Source organism: Tachysurus fulvidraco, chromosome 9 (genome assembly GCF_022655615.1).
Source record: "Tachysurus fulvidraco isolate hzauxx_2018 chromosome 9, HZAU_PFXX_2.0, whole genome shotgun sequence".
NCBI lineage: Eukaryota > Metazoa > Chordata > Actinopteri > Siluriformes > Bagridae > Tachysurus > Tachysurus fulvidraco.
In genome coordinates, this window is record NC_062526.1 from 4,001,276 (window position 1) to 4,023,436 (window position 22,161).

Below are 22,161 nucleotides of genomic sequence, written 5' to 3' on the forward strand. Positions count from 1 at the left end.
CATTAATGTGTTATTTTAAAAAAGACTACAACTTTTTTGACTAAAACTAGACTAAAATTGAAAGACTTTGTTGACTAAAACTTGACTAAGATACCTTGAGTTTTCTTTTGACTAAAACGACAAGACCTTCAGTTGACTAAATCTCGACTTACAAAAAAACATATGTGAATGACTAAATATGACTAAAACTAACAAGGAAATTTGGCACAAGACTAAGACTAAATTAAAAATAGGTGACAAAATTAACACTATTTTCCAGCGAGAAAAATACACGTCTCGAACCGAAAGCGGGTTATTTTTATATCCAGCTTGAAGGCAGAAATTCATTCGTTTCGTTCGTCCGGTTAAATAAAGAACCCGATGTTATTTTCACATGAGGTCAACATTGCCCCTTCTTCAGTGCACATAATAAAAGAGACAGATTTTGCAATTCACTGGTTAATTCAATCAAAGGTTTATTATAATACACATCCAGAATCGCGCATCATCAACGGACCTGGACGACAAAATCCGTCCTGGTTTTACATCATCGACTTAAAGGCCGTGAACGTCGGCCGCGAACGTCGAAACCCGACCAACAACCCAATAGCGGTTGTGTAGATACGTAGATAATGTGTAGATAATTTTTAATTGCTTACATAAAGGCTTTAGGCTGGTGTGCTTTTATATGGTTAATTGTCTAAACCATTATAAAAAATGGTGTTTTATGCATATTTATATACTGACATGGAGATCGGGAAGAATGACACTAACGAATCAAAGATCGAAGTGAACACAGTGAACGTCACATGTAGCTTCACAAATATATCGTTAACGTCTCACCCCAAAAAAACAACCGAACCAGGAAAAAGTCCATCGCAGGTGAAGACGGGGGCAAAAATCCCACTTCCTGCTTTCTTAAAACTAAAATACATTTGAAATACTTTTAACCATTTTCTCCCAAACGATACGGTTAATAAAACAAGACTGAAATATTCACTAGGATTAGAAAAAAAAAAATAAAAATTAAAACAATAAAGAAGGCATGAGTTTCTTACGCTCATTTCGAACAAAGGTTTTCAGTAACTTTTTATTTCTTTTTCTTTTTCTCCCAGAAATCTGAAAGTTGATGCTACATTTCAAACCAAATGTTAGTCTGGAGTAGTGCTAAATAAACGGCAACAATACTGAAAACGTCAAACACTGATAGTGTTTTTACGTGGTGCTAAAAAAAATAAATAAATAAATTTGCTGATCCACAGATTACATCGAATCAGTGGAGGCCAACTTGTGCCAGGTCAAAAAGAAATAGGCTTTTATTTATTATTTATTTTATTATTACCGATGTTATTATTGGCAACAGCATCATGTTGAATTTTTGACTTGTTACCTCAAACTTTGACATCTCAGTAATCTGACTTAATCATCGTCTAAATAAAATAAAAAAACAAAAATAAATAAATAAAAAATTCTGAATTATGTTCAGACTTTTTGACAAGACCCTGATTTAGTATTTCTTTTTTGAGACAGGAATTTAGAATATTAGCGAAAGGTCAAAATGGTGATGTTGGATTTCTGAGCTTTTTATTTTAAATCAGCTATAATTTGGAGATAAATCCATTTTAATTCAGATTAAAAGAAATTCTAATGAATGTTAAATTCGGCCATAAGAATTTAAGAAAAATTATCAATTCTAAGAGAATGCGTCGGTAATTTTGAGATCCGTCAACGATTCGAGATAATTGGTCCGATTTTTGGAATGACAAGTGAAAATTTTTGAAACTGGTTCTTCTGCTGCCAAAAAAAATTAAAATAAAATTAAAAATTAAATAAATAAATAACAAATAAATGACCCACCTGGCAGAAATGGGCTTCCAAAGTTAAAAAAAATAAATAAATCTGCACCGATAATCTTGTAAGACCTTGCGGTATTACAGTTAATTTGGTCGAACAAACAATTCTACAACGTAAAAGTTTATTATGTGCAATTCGCAAAAAAAAAAAAAAAAAAAAAAGAAAGAAAGAAAGAAACAAAGCACTTTGCCTGATCTGTGACTGGACCTTGAGCTCTCTCGCTCTTGTGAGCCAATCCTAGCTTATAAACTCCATCAAAACACTTCCAGTGGTCACTGCAACACTGTGTGTGTTAATGCTGTTCCGGCTGGTCCTGTAGTGTGAACGCAGAGGATTGCATCAACATCCGGTGCCTTTCCTCTGATCTTGAAGCATGTCTGTAACCCTCACTATGTCCTCTTCTGGCACCTGAAGGTGAGAAATGTTCATCAAAAGGGCTGCTTAAAATTCCTCTTGACATGGGTTTATAACAGGATTATACTGTAATGGTTTTCTACTGTATATTCTATATATTGCATTCCTGTCTATTCTATGGAAATGTTTTTTTTTTCAGCCGTTTTTGCACATATTGTACAATATCTCAGCCATTTCGCACATACTATACAATATTTCAGTCATATCCTGTTTTTTGCACAATTCTATACAGTATATTATCCCAAGGACCTGCTGCTAAGAAACTGTGTTCATTCTAATGTTACTGCACGAAATATTGTTTGAACATTCAGTATTCACATACAGTATATACACTGGTGGGTCGGCGCTGTTTCTGTTACTGTTTATTGTCTTTTGTGTATTGTATTTTTTGTATTGTCCACGTTTTAACGTTTTGTCTACACTGTCTTTTGTCCTGCAGTGTCTGGTCTGCCTTGTCCTGCACTGTTTGCAACAGGTTGCACTTTATGTGGCTTAAGCACTATTCGGACAGGATTAGTTTTACGTGGGGACGTGGGGGTAAAGTAATTATTACCAGAGCTTCTCTGTGATTTTAGTCCCGTCCGAATGTGCCATCTCGGTAATCATTACGGACAATAGCCCTATTCGGACGGGATTAGTTTTACGTGGGGACGTGGGGGTAAAGTAATTATTACCAGAGCTTCTCTGTGATTTTAGTCCCGTCCGAATGTGCCATCTCGGTAATCATTACGGACAATAGCCCTATTCGGACGGGATTAGTTTTACGTGGGGACGTGGGGGTAAAGTAATTGTTACCAGAGCTTCTCGGTGATTTTAGTCCCGTCCGAATGTGCCATCTCGGTAATCATTATGGACAATACCACTATTCGGACGGGACTAGTTCTACGTGGGGACGTGGAGTAATGCAATTTTACCTCAGGACGTCTGTAATATTAATTGGCCAATTCGCACGGGACAAGACATCTCAGTAAAACTCGCAGAAGTGGGAGGGGTAACTCGCTTTACGCACCACAGTAACCTCCTTGTCGTCATGTGCGTATGACGTCGCTTCCTGTTATCACGTGCGCAAACAGACTACATGGCGCCTCCATGCTTGCAAAACACGCCAAAAACTACTTTTAAACAGGAAATGACGAAATTTTACCGTACATATTTACAGCGGGTCTATTCGGACGGGATTAGTATTACCTGAGGTAATTTTTCAGGACCTTTTTACAGAAGGTAAAAGTCGCCGTAATCTTTACTGACATTGTCCGTAATGATTACCGAGATGGCGCATTCGGACGGTACTAAAATCACAGAGAAGCTCTAGTAATAATCACTTTACCCCCACGTCCCCACATAAAACTAATCCAGTCCGAATAGGACTAATGTAGTAATGACTAATGAAGCAACGTCATACGCACATGACGACAAGGAGGTTACCCCTCCCACTTCTGCGAGTTTTACTGAGATGTCTTGTCCCGTGCGAATTGGCCAATTAATATTACGGACGTCCTGAGGTAAAATTGCATTATTCCTCGTCCCCACGTAAAACTAATCCAGTCCGAATAGTGCTTAAGACTACTGACATGTCCTTAGCCCTGTCTTTGTTTTATGTAGCACCCTGAACCTGGAGAAACGTTGTCTCATGTCGCTGTGTACTGCAACAGCTATATATGGTTGAAGTGACGATAAAAGCTTCTTGACTTCTTAACTTGACTATAAACTTAAAAGGTAGATTTCTGCATTTGTTTGTTTGTACATTCAACGTCCCTCTACAGTTCCTTCAAGTGGTGTCCACAAAGCATAACCAGGGAAACCATGCCGTTTATTTGTTTCTCTTTTAATGTTAGTAATTATAACCTGCCAGTGTGTACCAATGTGTTATTAAGGGTTACTTAAAGAGGTTGGACAATAAAATACTGCAATCCAAACAACATAATGGGAGATACAGCATATCAGAGTTCATCTGGTACATCTGTGAGCAGAGCAGGACCAGGTCTTTGCAGGTGTATGCAGAGCCATGGCATCCAGGGACATGTCGGGCATACGAGCACGAAAGACGCTGGACTACATCTAACACGATTAAGTGTTGACACTGCAGCTCAACTCACTGTGGAATCAAACATGTACCTCAAATCCACCAAAACAGGAGATCCAGAGGGTCAATATTGATATTCAGGCTGCTACAGCTCACTCGTGCCAATGGTGCCAGTAGCTGAAATCTTGGGCTATGGGCTGGTGAACCACGTGATGGTTTCTGAGTAGCCCACCTTCACTGTCTTGCCCAAGTCCAGTTTCAGCATAGAGAAAACTTAAATAATTTAGGCACCTGGACTGGTACTACAGAGTGAAGCACAGGGGTGGAAGTCATGGCCTAATGGTTAGAGAGTTTGACTCCTAACCCTAAGGTTGTGGGTTCGAGTCTCGACCCGGTCACGACTGAAGTGCCCTTGAGCAAGGCACCAAAACATCAAACGTTGTACCCTGAAGCTGGTGCCAAGTAACAAGAGGATAATGCAGCAAAACAACACAGTTGGTGACAGTGACGTGAGGCTAAACAGCTCCAGCTCCCATGAGCTGTACATTCACTAGATCGGAATATTATTGAGCCACTTTGGTTGTGCTTTGTGGGTTTTTGGGTCTGATTTGGAGGAGTGATAGTGATTTCCCCCACCAGCATCACATAATACCCTGGCCAGTCTTCTGCAAGAGAAATGGGTGAAAATGTCTCTGCCCACCGTGCAGGACTTGTATCCGTCCATCTCGAGACCAATCCGATGCTGTACGGGAACAAAAGGAGCCCCTGTGCCATAATAAATTATCGTAGCGTTTCAGTTTTTATTATTATATATTCATGTGTACTGCTAGATCTGCTAGATTTCCTCTTTACCGTCATGGTGTCGGTGCGCTCGGCTATCTATTACGATCGTACGCTTTAGTAATTTTCTCATGAAATTCTGTTGAGCTGCCCATGATCCCGAGTGCGAGTAAAAAAGTCTGTAGAGATCTTTACTCGGTTGTGGAGAGATTAGAGTGTCGCACCGTATCGGAGTGTACGGGTTTTAAATACATTTATACATTATTTCAATCACGGCTAGGCCACTCAGAGTCTCGTGTAGCACAGAATCGCAGTCTCATGCTCTGTGGGGTGTTTTATTGGTTTAACTGGTTTGGGAAAGAAAGAAAAAAGAAAAAAAAAAAGCTTCTGCATTAGAAGTGACTAATCGTAACCACGAAAACCAAAAGATTTTATATCGTCCCCTTCATCTAATTCCGTTACGGAAGAGCGTGACACTTCTGCTAATCTGTCGTGAGTTTTTAAGGTGGTTTAGTTGAAGCTTTTTTTTTTCTTTCCCCCACTAAAAGGTGAAATTAGTGTCAAACTTTTATACGAGTTCTTTGGTTCATTTTATATTAATCGGTGAAATCTTCAACACTAATACTTTCATGGATTATATTTACTTATTAAAATGTTCAAATTATTATCTTCTATTCATTTAGTTCGGTATTCAAATTTCTTTGTTGTAAATGGGTATACAAACTTTTGCACTCAACTGTAAATGAATTAGATATATATACCAATATATGTATATATTACAGCACAGTGGAATGCTTTTCTTCGCATATCCTGACTGAGGAGGTTGGGGTAGGAGCACAGGGGTAGCTATGATACAGCACCCCTGGAGCAGGGAGGGTTAAGGACCTTCTTTAAGGCCCCAACAGTGGCAGCTTGGCAGCGCTGGGGCTTGAACCCTAAATCATTCAATCAATAACCCCGAGCCTTAAGACCATTTGAGCCATAAACGATGGACAGATTCCAAAACTATAAGGGTACAAATACGGATTTGTAAGTGTAAAGGTCGGGTAAATAGAGATGCTTTACAAATGCTAGCAGTTTCTCTATAGGTGCGAGACTGAAAGAGGTTTTTTTAATACAGCAAAAAGTTGACTCACCAAGGCATGGTCGAAACTGAACGTACTGATATAATAAGCTGAGATATCGCAGTCTGCTAGGGGCTGAGAGATCTGCGCTACAATCCCACACTCATCTGATCAGGAAAAAGTGAGAGACAGAGAGAAAGTGAAAGATAGCAGTCAATCGTTAATTATACATGAAACTATCTGTGCTAACGCATCTCTCCAGTCTGTTATAGAGTTACTCAGAACTAGAAATCTAATGAATATGAAACAGAAGCCAGTGTTTGGTGCTGAGCTTCGGGGACAAAGTTCAGCAGCATCCTTTTATTACTCAGCTGATTATTTGCTCAGCTCTGCGTATGTGGGTTTTTAGGATGTTCCGTCGCAGCGTGAACGAGTCTTTTTAACGTGGTTAAGAAATTCCTGGAATAAATAAATATAAAAAAAAGCAAGTGTTCAAGTCATATATTCCAAATTCGGTCTCACCGAAACCGAGCGGCTGCCCACCGATCCTCACCATCCTCCAGAGCTCGCCGGACGAGCTGGTGAACAGCAGATCTGCTGGGAATCTGAAACACACACACAGACACACACACAGACACACACACACAGACACACACACACAGACACACATACAGACACACATACAGACACACAGACACAGACAGACAGACAGACACAGACAGACACACAGACACACACACACACAGACACAGACACACACACACACAGACACACACACACACAGACACACAGACACACAGACACACAGACACACAGACACACAGACACACACACACACACACACACACACACACAGACACACACACAGACAGACACACACACACAGACACACACACACAGACACACACACACAGACACACACACACAGACACACACACACAGACACACACACACAGACACACACACACAGACACACACACACAGACACACACACACACAGACACACACACACAGACACACACACACAGACACACACACACACAGACACACACACACACAGACACACACACACACAGACACACACACACACAGACACAGACACACACACACAGAAAAAAACAAACATATTCAGCATCACACATACCTTATTCACACACTGCAGATCATTTTGAGATGCCTGTTAGCCTACAATATATGTCATTGGACTAAAGGAGGAAACTGGGGAAACTGGACACGTCCATCACAGCAACACTAGCCAATCACCTCATAGATGCAAATGTGGGTGCTTCGTTTTCCTCTGTGTGTGTTAGAAGTGTGTATTTTTACGCCTTTAATACACATCAGTGGAGTACAGCGTGCACAGCAGCGTGGGACTTACTTTCGCTGTGCTTCTGCATCCATTACCAGCGAGACGTAGCCATCGATCAGAGAGAAGGAGAAAAACTTGCACTCCAGATCAGCAGTGACATTGGCATCTTCTTTAGGACTGCAGGCATAAAAAGAAAAAACACACCACACGGTTAACACACAAAAGCAGTCTATATCTATATTGCCTTTAGCTTCTGTAGTATTCAAGATTTGCGATACTGTTAGCAATGATACGGAAATGTACTTTCGGGCTTCAAATTCAAACTTAAAAAAAAAAAATCCTTATAAAAAGATAGAACAATAATCTATGAGGATTTGCGCTGCTTCTCTTTGATTAGCCTTGCTAGCATTTTCCCCCACAACAGATCAGGCTGCCCCTCCCCCGATCACCTCAGGTTTATTATTTTAGTTTTTTCAACCAAAAAAAAGGAAGTGATGCATGAAATTCTGAATGAAAACACAACAGACATCGACCCACGCAACCGGAATAAAGGATGTGAGAGAGAAATAAACGGAGGCATGGTGTTATAAAATTAAAAAGAACGGCCTTGCAGATAAAAATAACATAGACTGTATACAGATATGTATGATATAGATTGTGTAATTTTAGTAGTTGATAGATTAAAGCTTCTAGAAGCAACAATTCCAAGTTTGGAGTACAACATGTCAAGTAGGCTGGACCTCAATCACCTACTGGATCAACTGGACCTCCTAAAGGCTCATTTGAGTAAATGGACCCAACACATTTAAAGATCTAATGCAAAGCCTCATCAGAAGAGTAAAGGCTATTGTAAAGGATCCTTATTAAAGGTGAGGTGCACGATGTTTGGAAGCCAATGTTGACATTTGAAAAAACCAAAACAAACACGCCCCTAACCCAAATGCCCCACATATACATACGTAACCCAGGCAACTATTATGAGCCTGCTGGGGCAGCTGGCCGAGGGTAGATTTTTATCAATAAACGGACACAATGAGTAATACTATGGTAATACAGATGTGTTTTTGTAGTACTGTGTGTTGTACCGTGAAAGGTTTCACGCGGAAGACGACGTTCAACACCTAGGACCCGAGGCAGAGGTAACGGCGGGTATCTGCCGTGTCGATGTTTCAATCGCTTTCAGTAAATGGCAGACATGCGTACTGTACACTCTCTCCGCCGCATATTGACAAGACACGCCCCTTTCTGCTCATTGGCTACACGTTTGTTTTGTTAGTCGGCCCGACTCGGTTTTCTGAAGCATTTCTCGTGCACCCCACCTTTAATGCTGATGGGCTTACAATGGAATGTCCAACAAGCTTATATAGCTGCGATGATCAGGTTTTTACTATACTACAGATTTCTGGCCAGTAAATTTAGCAAAAAATCCAATCGTAGCCAAAATCCTTCCGATGTGGCCGTCTCATACTTCTCGTCTCCCCGAGCTTCATCCATATCGATCTGTAAACATGTAAAATTGGTAAAAATGGTTAGCATGTTCGCGTCACACCTTCAGGGTTGGGGGTTCGATTCCCGCCTCCGCCTTGTGTGTGTGGAGTTTGCATGTTCTCCAAGTGCCTCGGGGGTTTCCTCCGGGTACTCCGGTTTCCTCCCCCGGCCCAAAGACATGCATGGTAGGTTGATTGGCATCTCTGGAAAATTGTCCGTAGTGTGTGTGTGTGTGTGAATGAATGAGAGTGTGTGTGTGCCCTGTGATGGGTTGGCACTCCGTCCAGGGTGTATCCTGCCTCGATGCCCGATGACGCCTGAGAAGTTCGGATAAGCGGTAGAAGATGAATGAATGAATGAAGATAGTTAGTGGTCACAGAAAGGTTGCTATGGCAGAATACTAAAACAGAGCGATTCCTCCTAATGATTCAAAACATTTACTGTATTCAAAGTAATTCCAGAGAACCAGAACATTTTTAGACCAGCTCACATTCCCGCATTCAGATGATATAATGCTGAATTGTGTGGGTTTCTGTAACGTCAGCTTAGTCAGAGCTTAGTCATAAAAACATACATCATCATCATCCTGGGTATAGCTGCCCTACTTTTTTTTTTAATAATAAAACATGGAGGTCATGTGGCCCTTTTCCACCGAGGCAGTTTGAGTGCTGTTTCTGTGCCTAATTTAGAACCGGTTCTTTCTTTTTCGATGACCAAAGCACCGGCTCTGAACCAGTAAAAGTGGTTCTTAAGTAGCACCAAAACGTTGCTGGTCTAGACTTAAGAACCGCTTCTGTCAGTAGCTGTGGGCGGGGCTGTGGGTGGGGCTACTGTTAGCGCTGTACCTTAAGTATACTAATGTTTAATACATTTTTACTTTATATGATCAATTATCAGCACACATGATAGTAGGTAGCTACATGCTAATGCTAACTTTTTTCTGTGTTAATGATAAAATAACGTTATGTACTTTCTTGATTACAACCTCCGTTTATACAGATTACACGGAGCCGCACGTACACGTCGGATTCGCCGCGTTTGGATGCCGATGTAGGTTCACAAAGCCATGAGCATTAACAGTAAAGCAACATCCGCCATCGTTGATGTGTGTTTGTGTTTGTCGCTGCTGCGCTAACGTCGCTGTGTAACGTGACACGTATACAGTGACGTCACACTCGGCGCTGTGATGCTCTCTAGCCGGTGGAAAGGCAAACCGGTTCTTAGAAGGTTCTCCAGTGGAACCAACTTTGAACCAGCACCAGCTCTGAACCAGCACCCGGTTCTTTTTGGTGGAAAAGGGGTAATGGAGTACTTTGCTGGGTTTTACACACATATACACACGCTCACACACGACAGCTGTCACACAAACCAGCCCTTCCTTTATCGGTTAGCATCTGATAAGAGGTGTGACTGAAATATTATCCATTTCCTCAATCTTACAAGTTCAAAACTCTTCAGTCTAGTCTCATTAATATCTAAACAGGGTGATAGATAAATGCCATAAGTCTGTTGCCATAAATTAAAAAAAAAATTACATTCATATACACGAACGCTGATTCTTTTCTTCTTCCCATTTCATTAATATAGATGCATTTTATAGGACTTGTTAGTCAGCTAGCTTACATGAACTAACCGGACAGGAATTCTTCTTTTTTGGAGGATTTTTTTTTGTCATTTAAGCTTACATTGACTCAAACCTGTATGCACTCATGTGCTGTTTTTATTTCTGTATATTAATCTTAAAAGCAGCAAACCTGTTGGAATAGAAGAGGACATCCATGAGCGTGGTGGCAATGCCTGGCAGCGTGTCAGGATCCAAACTCATCACACAGAACTGGTTCTTTGGGATCAATACTGGGTGTAATGTAGAACCAGGAACTGGAAGCACACACACACACACACACTCTTAGTGCTACATATTGGAGTCATGTGTTTGCAGAAGTTCGTGTTAGCTCAGCCTCACCCTCTCTTTCGTTCCCCTGAAGGCCGTTATTCACATCCTGGCTGTGCACTGGTATTGACTCTCCATCCACCTCCTGGAAGATGTTAAACTCTTCAGCCAGGGTGTCGATCACCACCGACAGGTCTTTCTCTCGCACCTGAGCAACCACACACACACACACATGTGCGCATCACGGATAAATTATTATTGGTATTTTAGGTCATTTTTTTTTGGCTTTGTCTGTTTCTTTCTCGCTCCTGTATCCTTTTATTCATTAATCCATACATTAATCAAATCGATCGATCCAGTCGTCCAATCGACAATCTGCATCCTTCTGTTAGTTTAATCATCCACTAATCTTACTATCCAATTTATCCATCTTATCCATGCATCAATTCATCGTACCACCTACTTGCTCGTCCGTTTTAACACCCATCCATCTTACAATCTGCCTGCCCATCTATCTACACATCCATCTATCTCTTACCACCTTCCTTTTCCTCCATCTACATATCTGCCCATATACATATACAGCCTGCCCATCTGTCTACACGTATATCCATCCATCCATCCGTCTTCCTCCCCATCCATCTTACCACCTGCCTGCCCATCCAACTACACAACTATCTATCCACCCATCTATCTGCTGACCATCCATCCATCCTTTTATCCATCCATCCATCTATCTAGCTTTCATCTTACCATCCACCTCTCTGCTGACCATCCATCCTTCCATCCATCCAACAAATTACATGTGATAAATAGGTACTTTATCATTCGAAGGACAATGTACACAAGAATATTATTTTGTGTACTATAATTAAACAATCGTGCTGCGATAATCTTCAAGTTGAAGTAAAAAAAAAAGTCCCACAATTTTAACCTCGAAAGCATTTTGTTAATAGATCATGTATAAAAAGTACAGCATGCTGACTCAGACAGCGCCTCCACCCTTTTAACCGCTCAGGTTTTAGCTGCTGCTGTCAGCACCTTACACACCATCAACCGTGTCAGGAAACATTTAGGTTCACTAGGACAACCTCGTCACTACATTTTAATGACAAACGGAAACCGGTGGTTTACTGGTGTTCGGTTCATTTTCAGGTGTCAGTACTGCATCAATACCGTCTTCCCCTTGTGTATGGAAAAAAATCTAGTATTTCGTAATAGACGATGGATGTTATTAGGTGACGTGGTCAGTCATGCTAGTTAAATAAAAATCACAATATTAGCTGTAGAAATGAATCAGACATGTAAACAAGTGAAATTTAATGAAATTACGAGGAGACTAAAAAAAATTCCCAGCTATCGTTCATGCTAATGACATCGAAATGGAAAAACAGTTATGAAGGGTTTTTGGGACATGACATCTGACGAGAACGTCTAATCGAGGATCCACTTACTTACCAGGATGAAGTCTGTCTGATATGTGGAGAGCATGAAGACGGACACGTGTTGTTCAGCCAGTGGGGCGATGACAGACTTGGCGATTTTGGTGACACCCACGGCCTGAGAGCTGCTGGAGGCGTTGCCATTGGACACGACGTTGAGAGGCAGCCAGGTAGAGCATTCCACCTGCAGGTGCTCAGAGGCGGGAAGATCTGGAGGGAACAAGGGCAAAGGCAAAATCGTGTAAGGTGAGGCAATAACATGAAAGGAGGTAAATTACTGCTGAAGAAAAGAAAAAAAAAAAAAAAAAAAAAAAAAAAACGCTGATGCTTTTCATAAATTACGAGGAAAAACCAAAAGTGCATATATTATCACTGAGCAGATCTCATCAGATTGCTGCAACTTTCCTCTGGTCTCTATCTACTATTGTAGATCTTTCAAACATTTCTCAGAAAGTTTCGAGACAACCACAGGAGGTTGCTACAGCTAACCGAACAGTTAAAAAAAATGCAGATTGCAAGAGATTGATTGCTGATGTTCCTTACAGGACGTGATAAGAGGGCGAGAGACGCCACCGTATGGCTGTGCCAATCTATACAGAGGTGTTTATCGATACAAAAATACACATTTTTTTGGGAAGAATCAAAAACCCAAATTTTTTGAGGAATACCGATCTCACTGAATCGAACGAACTAAATGAAACATTGAGTGTTCTGAGATGCTATTCTGTGCACCGCGGCTGTACCGAGTGGTAAAACACCCACTCTCAAAAAAACCACAAAAATCACCTTGATCCCTTGTTGATCTCTGATGTAAAAAGGAACTAAAGCTCTTGACCCATGTCTACAAGTGTGATTGGATAGCAGGTGTTTCTATTAAAGTGGCCATACAGTGCATGTAATAACTTTCAGGATTTATATAGCATAATCCTACTCGAACATGCCTAAAATTGTATACCGGCTTCATGCTAACACTAACAGTTACAGGAGCTTGACTGTAACTTCATCCACGAACCAGACATAGCCAGGTTTATGGCAGTTACGCTATTTTTATTCCTGCATATGCAAACAGTAATGAAATAAGTTTTGGCTACTGGTGTGTACTCTTTAGGTCAGTTCAGAAGATCAGGAAATCTTTTACAGTTTTCCAGTGCCTCAAAACAAAATAATAATATTAAGCCTACATACTAAACAGTACTTGGTGTGCTAACAGCTAACAGTGGAAACATTTCTCTCAGTGAGTGAAAGTTTTAGTGAAAAAGATGAAGAAAATTCCCAAGCATAGGCAATTATTAAACCCCCAGCACGAGTGTAACAGAATTAACACAGCCATTTTTAGCAACATTAACTGAGCTAGCCAGCTATGAACACATCACAGCTTGTACACTTGTAAATAATTAACTTAGCTAAAAATGCTACCACTTACAGTAACCAGCAGCCTTAAAATACAAGCTATTTAATGTTATTTAATAGGTCGAGCGCTAACGAGTTAGCTAACATTTGCGTAACGCCTGTTCAGCGCGTTCGCGTTCATGGCCGAACGTTTTTATAGCTCGGCCTTCACACGACGTGATGTTTTTTCAGTATGATTCAGCTTTGTTTGCTGATAGGTGTAATTTCTGAGCATTTTCTTAGTAATCTACCACAATATCTGAGGTAAATATTGACATTAACTGTACATTTATGGTGTTTCCACAGTCATTTAGCCTTTAATTGCTTTTATATGACATAATGGTTACAAGCTAGCCGGTAAATCGTCGGCCTCTGAGGTCTCAAGGCCTCAGAGAAGTTGTGTCTCCATGCAGTAGCGGTTTCTTTTGCATCAAATGACTATTAACTGTAAAATAAATTTCACAGAGCCCATCAATAAAAATTTATTATACATCTATTCAAATATTAGACTCATTTAAATGCCCTGCACTACAACTGATGAAACACTGCTATAACTACTGTACTGTGTAATCTAGGAGATCAGGGTCACTAGCATGAGAGCTAACACCAGGTTAACTATTACACCCATAAGTTTTAACTGAAGCTTTTGACCGTTATCTGTAATGAACATGTGTACCGATGTTGTTTTTAACCAAAAGCAATTTTACTATTGGTTTACAACACTAGCTATTATTGATTTATATCATGCTAGCAATGTAAATAAGTACACACAGACAGACACACTTATTTGTCTCTGTACAAATTTTAGATCTTGATAAAGTCAGTTTAAGGGAAAAAAATAAAAAGCAAAAGATATACGTATAAATCATTAGAAATGAAGAGGAGCGAGGTGAGTTACCTTTAAATCCTTCCTCGTCGAGGACAACAGTGTAATTTTCTGGCGTTTCGGTCAGACTGAAGAATTTGCATCTAAAAAAAAAAAAAAAGAGAACAAGCGTGAATGCAAGAGAAAGAGAAAGAAAGAGAGCACGAGAGAGAGAGAAAACAAGAGAGAGAGAGAGAGAGAGAGATAAGAAGTCCCAGATCAGACACTGTGTGACTAATCCAAAATAATGACAGATTGCTGCTTGGATACACGGACACATGGACACACGGACACATGGACACATGGACACACGGATTTACACTATTCTGAATTCATGTGCTGTCTTTAAGAGATGAAGACAGTCCAACTATTGCTGTGTTGGAGAACTAATAAGAAAAGCATCTTATCATTGGACCAACATTCAAGGACAACAAGGGGAGATGGACAGTGTGCATGTGTGTATGTGTGTGTGAGAGTGTGTGTGTGAGACTGTGTGCGTGTGTGTGTGTGTGTGTGTGTGTGTGTGAGAGACAGTGTGTGTGTGCCGGTGGATGTATGTGTGTGTGAGACTGTGTGTGTGAGACTGTGTGTGTGTGTGTGTGTGTGAGACAGTGTGTGTGTGTGTGTGTGTGTGAGACTGTGTGAGACAGTGTGTGTGTGTGTGTGCGCGCCAGTGAGTGTATGTGTGTGTGAGACTGTGTGCGTGTGTGTGTGTGCGCATGTGCACGCTTACATCATCTCAGGCCTTGACCCAAATTCTTCAAAGGAAAGCAGTTAAACTGAAAAAAAAAAAACCTGCTCTAATTTATTCAGGTCCATTGTGTCAGATCCATTTGGGCTGAACCACGTCTACATTCAGGGGGGCAAGAGCTGAACTCGGCAAAGTTAGCAAAACTTTACTTATCAGTGAACTGAAATGTGAAGTGAAATAAAGAAAGAATGGAAATGACAAAGGTGTTTGTTTGTGTTTGTTGTACAAACAATAAATACAATTGAAATTTAAATATATGAGACATTGAATTTTTTTTATATTCGGAACTATATTAAGAAAAAAGGGGTAAGTGACATATCTGTTAAAAGCTTGGTTATTACTGGGATAAACAGTGGTACAAGACACGATTAAGCCGGTCACGTTATTAAATTTTGGTTCTCTCACACACATGCACACGCACGCACACGCACACACACACACACACACACACACACACACACACACACACACACACACACACACACACACACACACACACACACACACACACACACACCTTTTACAGAATTAAAGTGTACATTTTTAGATAAAAAAAACAAAAACTATATTCCTGAAATACATAAACAGCTTACTAGACTCTAAAACATAGATTATAGTAAATTATTTTATATTTTCTACCGCTTATCCGAACTACCTCTGGTCACGGGGAGCCTGTGCCTATCTCAGGCGTCATCGGGCATCGAGGCAGGATACACCCTGGACGGAGTGCCAACCCATCACAGGGCACACACACACACTCTCATTCACTCACACACACTCACACACTACGGACAATTTTCCAGAGATGCCAATCAACCTACCATGCATGTCTTTGGACAGGGGGAGGAAACCGGAGTACCCGGAGGGAACCCCCGAGGCACGGGGAGAACATGCAAACTCCACATCTTTATTCCAGCACAGCTATTTGGCTATTAGATTCAGGCACGATGACGGAAAACGACAAGTAGAACTGAACAGTCGATGGTTTTCTACTTCATTTTTTTAATACTATTTTAACTGCATGATTGTGGAGCAGCAAAACATCAGAAAAGAGAAAATATATAATCAATAATAATAATAATAATTTTTATTATTATTATTATTATTATTATTATTATTATTAAGAGAAAAAAAGCCATTTTTTCTGTTTTGATTTGTTACGGAAAATATCGTTAAATTTTGTTGTATACATTTTTGACTTGAAATGAAGGCGAATTATTATTGTTATCATCCTGTTACGTGATGCTCAAAAAAAGGCCTTGCTGAACAGGTTTTTTATTTAAAACCAACAACATTAAATATAGGGGCACGGTGGCTTAGCGGATAGCACGTTCACCTCACACCAGGGTCTGGGGTTCGATTCCCCCCTCCGCCTTGTGTGTGTGTGTGGAGTTTGCATGTTCTCCCCGTGCCTCGGGGGTTTCCTCCGGGTACTCCGGTTTCCTCCCCCAGTCCAAAGACATGGATGGTAGGTTGATTGGCATCTCTGGAAAATTGTCCGTAGTGTGTGAGTGAATGAGAGAGAGAGTGTGTGTGTGTGTGTGTGTGTGTGTGTGTGTGTGTGTGTGTGTGTGTGTGTGTGTGTGTGTGTGTGTGTGTGTGTGTGAGTGAATGAGAGTGTGTGTGTGCCCTGCAATGGGTTGGCACTCCGTCCAGGGTGTATCCTGCCTCGATGCCCCATGACGCCTGAGATAGGCACAGGCTCCCCGTGACCCGAGAAGTTCGGATAAGCGGTAGAAGATGAATGAATGAACATTAAATATAATTCATTGTGCACAACAGGAATGTTAGCACTTTTATGTAATACAAATAGTATAAAAAAAAGGATTAAATGCATGTTAAATACATGATTAAATATTCTTATTATTATTACTATTATTATTATTATTACTATTATTATTATTATTATTAGGAAGCTTAAATGTGTCACATGACTACATACTGAATATTTATAAAGAACATCATTATTAATCCTCAAATCCTTTCCATATACTGATTAGGTATCATAATAAATATTAAAGACCATTAAAGAATCAGTGTTTCATTAAAAGATGAATTAATCCGATGGATTCTAACGAGCAATGTGAAACAAAATGCTGTTTCAGATCAGTACAAATAACGTGTCAATTTTCCTTATCCGCCATTAACCTGTCCATTTTTGAGTCTCCCATGAGCCCTTACCCCCCCTGCTGAGCAGCTGAATCCTGTTTTGAGTGCGAATCAGCAGAATCGGATCCAACAGAGCCGGCGTTTAAAAGTGCCGAGTGTAAAAGGGAAAGCATGCAGTTCCACCCGCAGAGCCGAGTCACAGCGACAGCATTGTGTTAGCTACCCTCACGCTTCCTGTTCACCCCTGAGAGCCCCTAGTGCTGCACTTCCTGCAAAGTGCTCCGAGTCCTTTGCACGATCCGAGTGACAAGAAAACATCCTTTAACGTGACGATGAGGAGAAAGTGCAGAAAAAGGTTATGGAGACATGAACGGAGTGTTTAATTGCTGCGTTTTATCGATGCAATAAAACTTCTTAAAAAAAATAACCCTGCATCCAGAAATCATGAACAAGCCAATTCAAGACAACGGTTTGGTGGTTTTGTGGCCAAATCAATGCATATAACAGGCTTATGATAGGAAAATTTGCAAGAAAGAAACAATAAACAAAACAAAAAAAACAACACCATCGGTTTCCTTCTGCATGAAGTGTAAACGGTCATAATTAGTGAGAAGGAGCTGCAGAAACCAGTGCAAAGTGTTGCGGTACTTGAAAGCGTACTTCCGACTTCAAGACGCATCATCAGGAGGTGGTTTTCTTGTCTTCTAACAAAATTAAATTAATTAATTAATTAAAATATATCGGTTCTAAAGGTATAAGCTAAACAACAGCTCACAAAAGGCCTGTGATACATTTGCAACACAAATATCTCCCATCTCTAATACAAGAACTGTCTGGATCAATAAGGGGGCTTTTTACACGTGGACACTTCCTGCGTTTTCTGTAAAAACACCAGGTCTAAATGCCCTCCGAAACGTTTTTGAGACGGATATAAATCCGATCGTTCGAACCCCTTCAGGAGGTGGTCTGAGACGCGTTTCAGATGAAACTGGACAGGTGTAAATGCATGTGGTTGTTCAAGCCACATACGTCAGCGCTATACTCCTCCCAAGCGGAAGTACGTCACTTGCAGGTGACTCACGAGTCGTGCATCGCGCCAGAAACAAATATGTTTTCCCACCAGCGCTGGCTCCGATCTTTCACCCAGGCGTCGCGTCGGGTCTTAAAATGCACTGCTGCCATCAGCGAAAATGCAGCAAACAGTAAATGCTGTTTTTTGTAGCAACCGCATACATCAAAGCGTGTTCCATTTCAATTACCCCGGAAATGAGGTAAAATATATTTGCATTTTGGGCGGGAGTAGAAAGATCGGATCGATATCCGATTCGCCGAGACGCATTTATGTGGCCTGATGTAAATGGAACAGTTTTAACAAATCAGATAGCTATCGGATCAGAGAAAACACACGAAGTGACCAGGTGTTAGAAGGCCCTAAAATATTCCCAATCATAATGCAAAAAGTTCCAGACACACGGCCAAACGTTCATGACATGACATGAAAATGATCCCACTCATGAGAAGCAAATATCCCAAATATGACACACAGATCTCCTGATAATAACTCATAAGCCATATAAATCCTGCAAAGCTGAATCACCAGTAGAATTCCCACCTAAAAAACAAAAATTGCAAATGTCATCTAACACACTTATACAGAAAATATCCCACAATAACGTCTCAACTATTAGCCAGAAAATCCTCCTTCACCGTAAATCACAAGACATTTAACCTGTCTCCTTAATGCTAGATGTCTTCAGGCGAAAGCAGACAGCTGTAAACAAGTTCCTTCAATTGTTCCAAGAGCAGAAAAAGAAGCTAAACTGTAAGGAACCTAATGTGTCACTGATGACACACACACAGAAAACACAGCAAATAATTAGTGAAGTCATCGTCTGTGATCATCTCCACCATGTCTGATTTGACATCCAGCGGTTTGGACAGTTCGTCGTCTAAAATCTGAACCCTAATTCCGCTCTTACACAACATCTAGGAGACGATCGAACTCGAACCCCGTCCGCAAATCCACAGAGGACTCTAGTGAGAAAGAGATCCTTCAACCCTCCCCTGAAAACTGCGCTCTACCACCAAGCCACAACCCAAAGTTCTACAGTACAAAGCATACCATAATATAACCGTGTATATTCTTGTTCTCTTCTCCGATGCGCTCTGCTGACTACAATCGTTCACTTTCGCATCTTCTCGAACATCTCATCAACATCTTCTCGAGTCATCCATCATCTGAGCAATACCGTGACAATATTGTGCCGGTGTTGCGCAACAGGACGTCCTAACAGATGCCAGGACATGCTCGTGTTAAAGATGAGCTCAAGCGTGGTACTGAGCATCGGCGTCGTCAGACGAAAAACACTTCTGTATTGTGAACTTTTGCACAGATATTTGCATCACAAACATTCAGCAAGTTTAGTGGGTTGTGAACTTCTTCGAGGGACCCAACGGCCATTGATTTCGAGGTTTCTTACTTTAACACCGCATTTTCCTCATATTCCTCAATTATTGTCTCTGGATTTTTAAACTGGGCTTAGAACCGAATCTAAAATCTTACCAGAAAGCAGCTTTAAAGTATACAAACTACAAAAATTTTACTTTACAGTATCACCACCATATCGGTCAAGTGCGCTGGTTTACAACACATCGATTTATTTTGTTCGTTTCCATTTAACCGCATAACTGTCTGATTTCTATAGTCCAGTGGTCCCCAACCCCCGGGCCGTGGATCAGATGATACCGGGCCGCCCAAGGAACATTAAATTATTTCCATTTTATTTACTGTGGTGTATTTCTCTCGGGTTTGTGCGACTTTCCATGGACGAGAGGTTAACCGGGAGCTGAGAGACGTCACCTAAAGCCGCACCAATACCGCGCATGCGCAAAATATCATAATATCGGGCCGGGTTTAGGTGACGTCTGGAGCCGAGCGGCTGCAAGCGGCAGTGGTGTTGTAGCTTTGGTGGAGAGAGAAGGTGTGTATCGCTCTTCTCTCTGTTCACCGGTACTTTCTCATGTATAACAGTGCTTAGTGTACGTGTATATTGTGTTTGCTCAAATTAGCAAAAATGAGTACGAAACAGACGTCGTTAGAAAGTTTCCTTTGGAAAGGAACTTAAATCACTTACAGTAAATCCTTATTGCCATTTCTGACATCCTATCAGTGTGAAGCGGGGTTTTCTGCAGTGACGGCAACCGAAACATAACAACGGAATAAACTGGACATAAGCAACACACTTCGGGTGTCATTGTGTCCTATTACCCCAGATGGAACCGTCTCGCCACATGTCCCGCCCGTGACCAGCCACATGTCCCGCCCGTGACCAGCCACATGTCCCGCCCGTGACCAGCCACATGTCCCGCCCGTGACCAGCCACATGTCCCGCCCGTGACCAGCCACATGTCCCACATGTCCCACCTTCTGTAACACACCAAATATGCAATTCATAACAGACAAATGTCTCATTTATAAGGCGCAGGTGTCCCATCCATAAGACTAAAACAGTCCCACCTGCAAGGCACAAAACCTCCTAATGTACCAAAATGCAAAATCTTTTCACCAAAAAAGCACAAATGTCCCACTCGTAATACACAAACACCCCTCCGTACTACACACATGTCCCACCTGTAAGACATATTTCTTATCCCTAAGACCAAATGTCCCATCTGTAACCCACCAAAGTCCCATTTCAAGTCTATCATCTATGGGGTATTAATACTGAATGTATATGGAAACCAAGGATCTGGGCATCAGAATGTTCTGTGTACAGATTGTGTAAGATCCAAGAATCTGGAACCCAAACCAAGCTGAAGGCCACATTCAGAAGGACCAGCAGTAAAGATCATGCAAAACACAGGAAAGGAGTCAGGAAGGTGAAAAACCCTGATGTCAACAACCTCACCTGGTTCTGTTCCGTAGGAATATTAGTTTGATCAGGGGGTGGGTGTAGTTCTGCAGCCCATCTCTGCTGATGCACGTTACTCTCACTCTATGGTCTAGAATGTGAAGGTCCATCGCTTCTTCTCCGTAGGACAAAAGGAGAGAAAAACACCACGCGATCAAGTCCCACAACCACAGAAACAGCCTTGAGGACGTATCTGCCCTTGTAACTCCGCATTCCCGAAATATAGACTGGATTTTGTTTGTTTAAACAGCCATCTTAGTTCTACAGCAGACGCGCTGAGACCCAGGAACCGTGTTGAAAAAGGAGCACACAAACCACGCCCCCATGGGTAACGCGCCAGCGAGGCCACGCCCACTTTAAATTCTATTTTTTCCCCCTTCTTAAAAACACAGCGTCATGTTAGTTCTTTGCTTATGATGATATATATATATAATATAATTGTATTTTTTTTGGGGGATAGAGATAGTAGAGAGAGAGATATAGAGACAGATAGAGAGATAGAGATATATAGAGTATATAGAGATAGATATAACACACACACACACACACACAAAAATACAATTATATATATATACAATTACATATATATATACAATTATATATATATATATATATACACACACACACACACACACAAAAAAATACAATTATATATATATATATATATACACACACACACACACACACACACACACACACACACACACACACACACACACACACACACACACACACACACACACACACACACATATATATATATCAAACAATACTGTATATCTAAGTTTTGAATGGATATATGTCTGTCCAACAATATATCTCTGTTTTGAATGGGGCTCTGAGGTAAATTCACCTGAGGTAAAGATCACACCTATGTGTTTGTACCTCAGTG

At 41.0% G+C, this 22,161-nt stretch overlaps 1 protein-coding gene across 1 annotated transcript; it reads right to left on the reverse strand.

The window, feature by feature from the left end:
• Positions 1-430: 430 nt before the first annotated feature.
• castor1 (cytosolic arginine sensor for mTORC1 subunit 1) lies at positions 431-21,595 on the reverse strand. The gene is made up of 9 exons (XM_027162932.2): positions 21,267-21,595; positions 14,532-14,602; positions 12,261-12,454; positions 10,875-11,010; positions 10,666-10,789; positions 7,493-7,600; positions 6,637-6,719; positions 6,187-6,281; positions 431-2,241 (listed from the first exon to the last, which is right to left on the reverse strand). The coding sequence occupies exons 1-9, from the start codon at positions 21,377-21,379 to the stop codon at positions 2,173-2,175; spliced, it is 993 nt and encodes a 330-aa protein (XP_027018733.1). The 5' UTR covers positions 21,380-21,595; the 3' UTR covers positions 431-2,172.
• Positions 21,596-22,161: the final 566 nt, after the last annotated feature.

What these genes read in the sequence shown, in the direction of transcription:
- castor1 (XM_027162932.2), bottom strand. Translation starts at nt 21,379, where the DNA reads ATGGACCTTCACATTCTAGACCATAGAGTGAGAGTAACGTGCATCAGC. An exon ending in TTCCTACGGAACAGAACCAG is followed by an intron (nt 14,603 to 21,266) that starts GTGAGGTTGTTG and finishes TTTTTTTTTTAG; the next exon opens with ATGCAAATTCTTCAGTCTGA. An exon ending in TGGGCAGCCGCTCGGTTTCG is followed by an intron (nt 6,282 to 6,636) that starts GTGAGACCGAAT and finishes TTTCCTGATCAG; the next exon opens with ATGAGTGTGGGATTGTAGCG.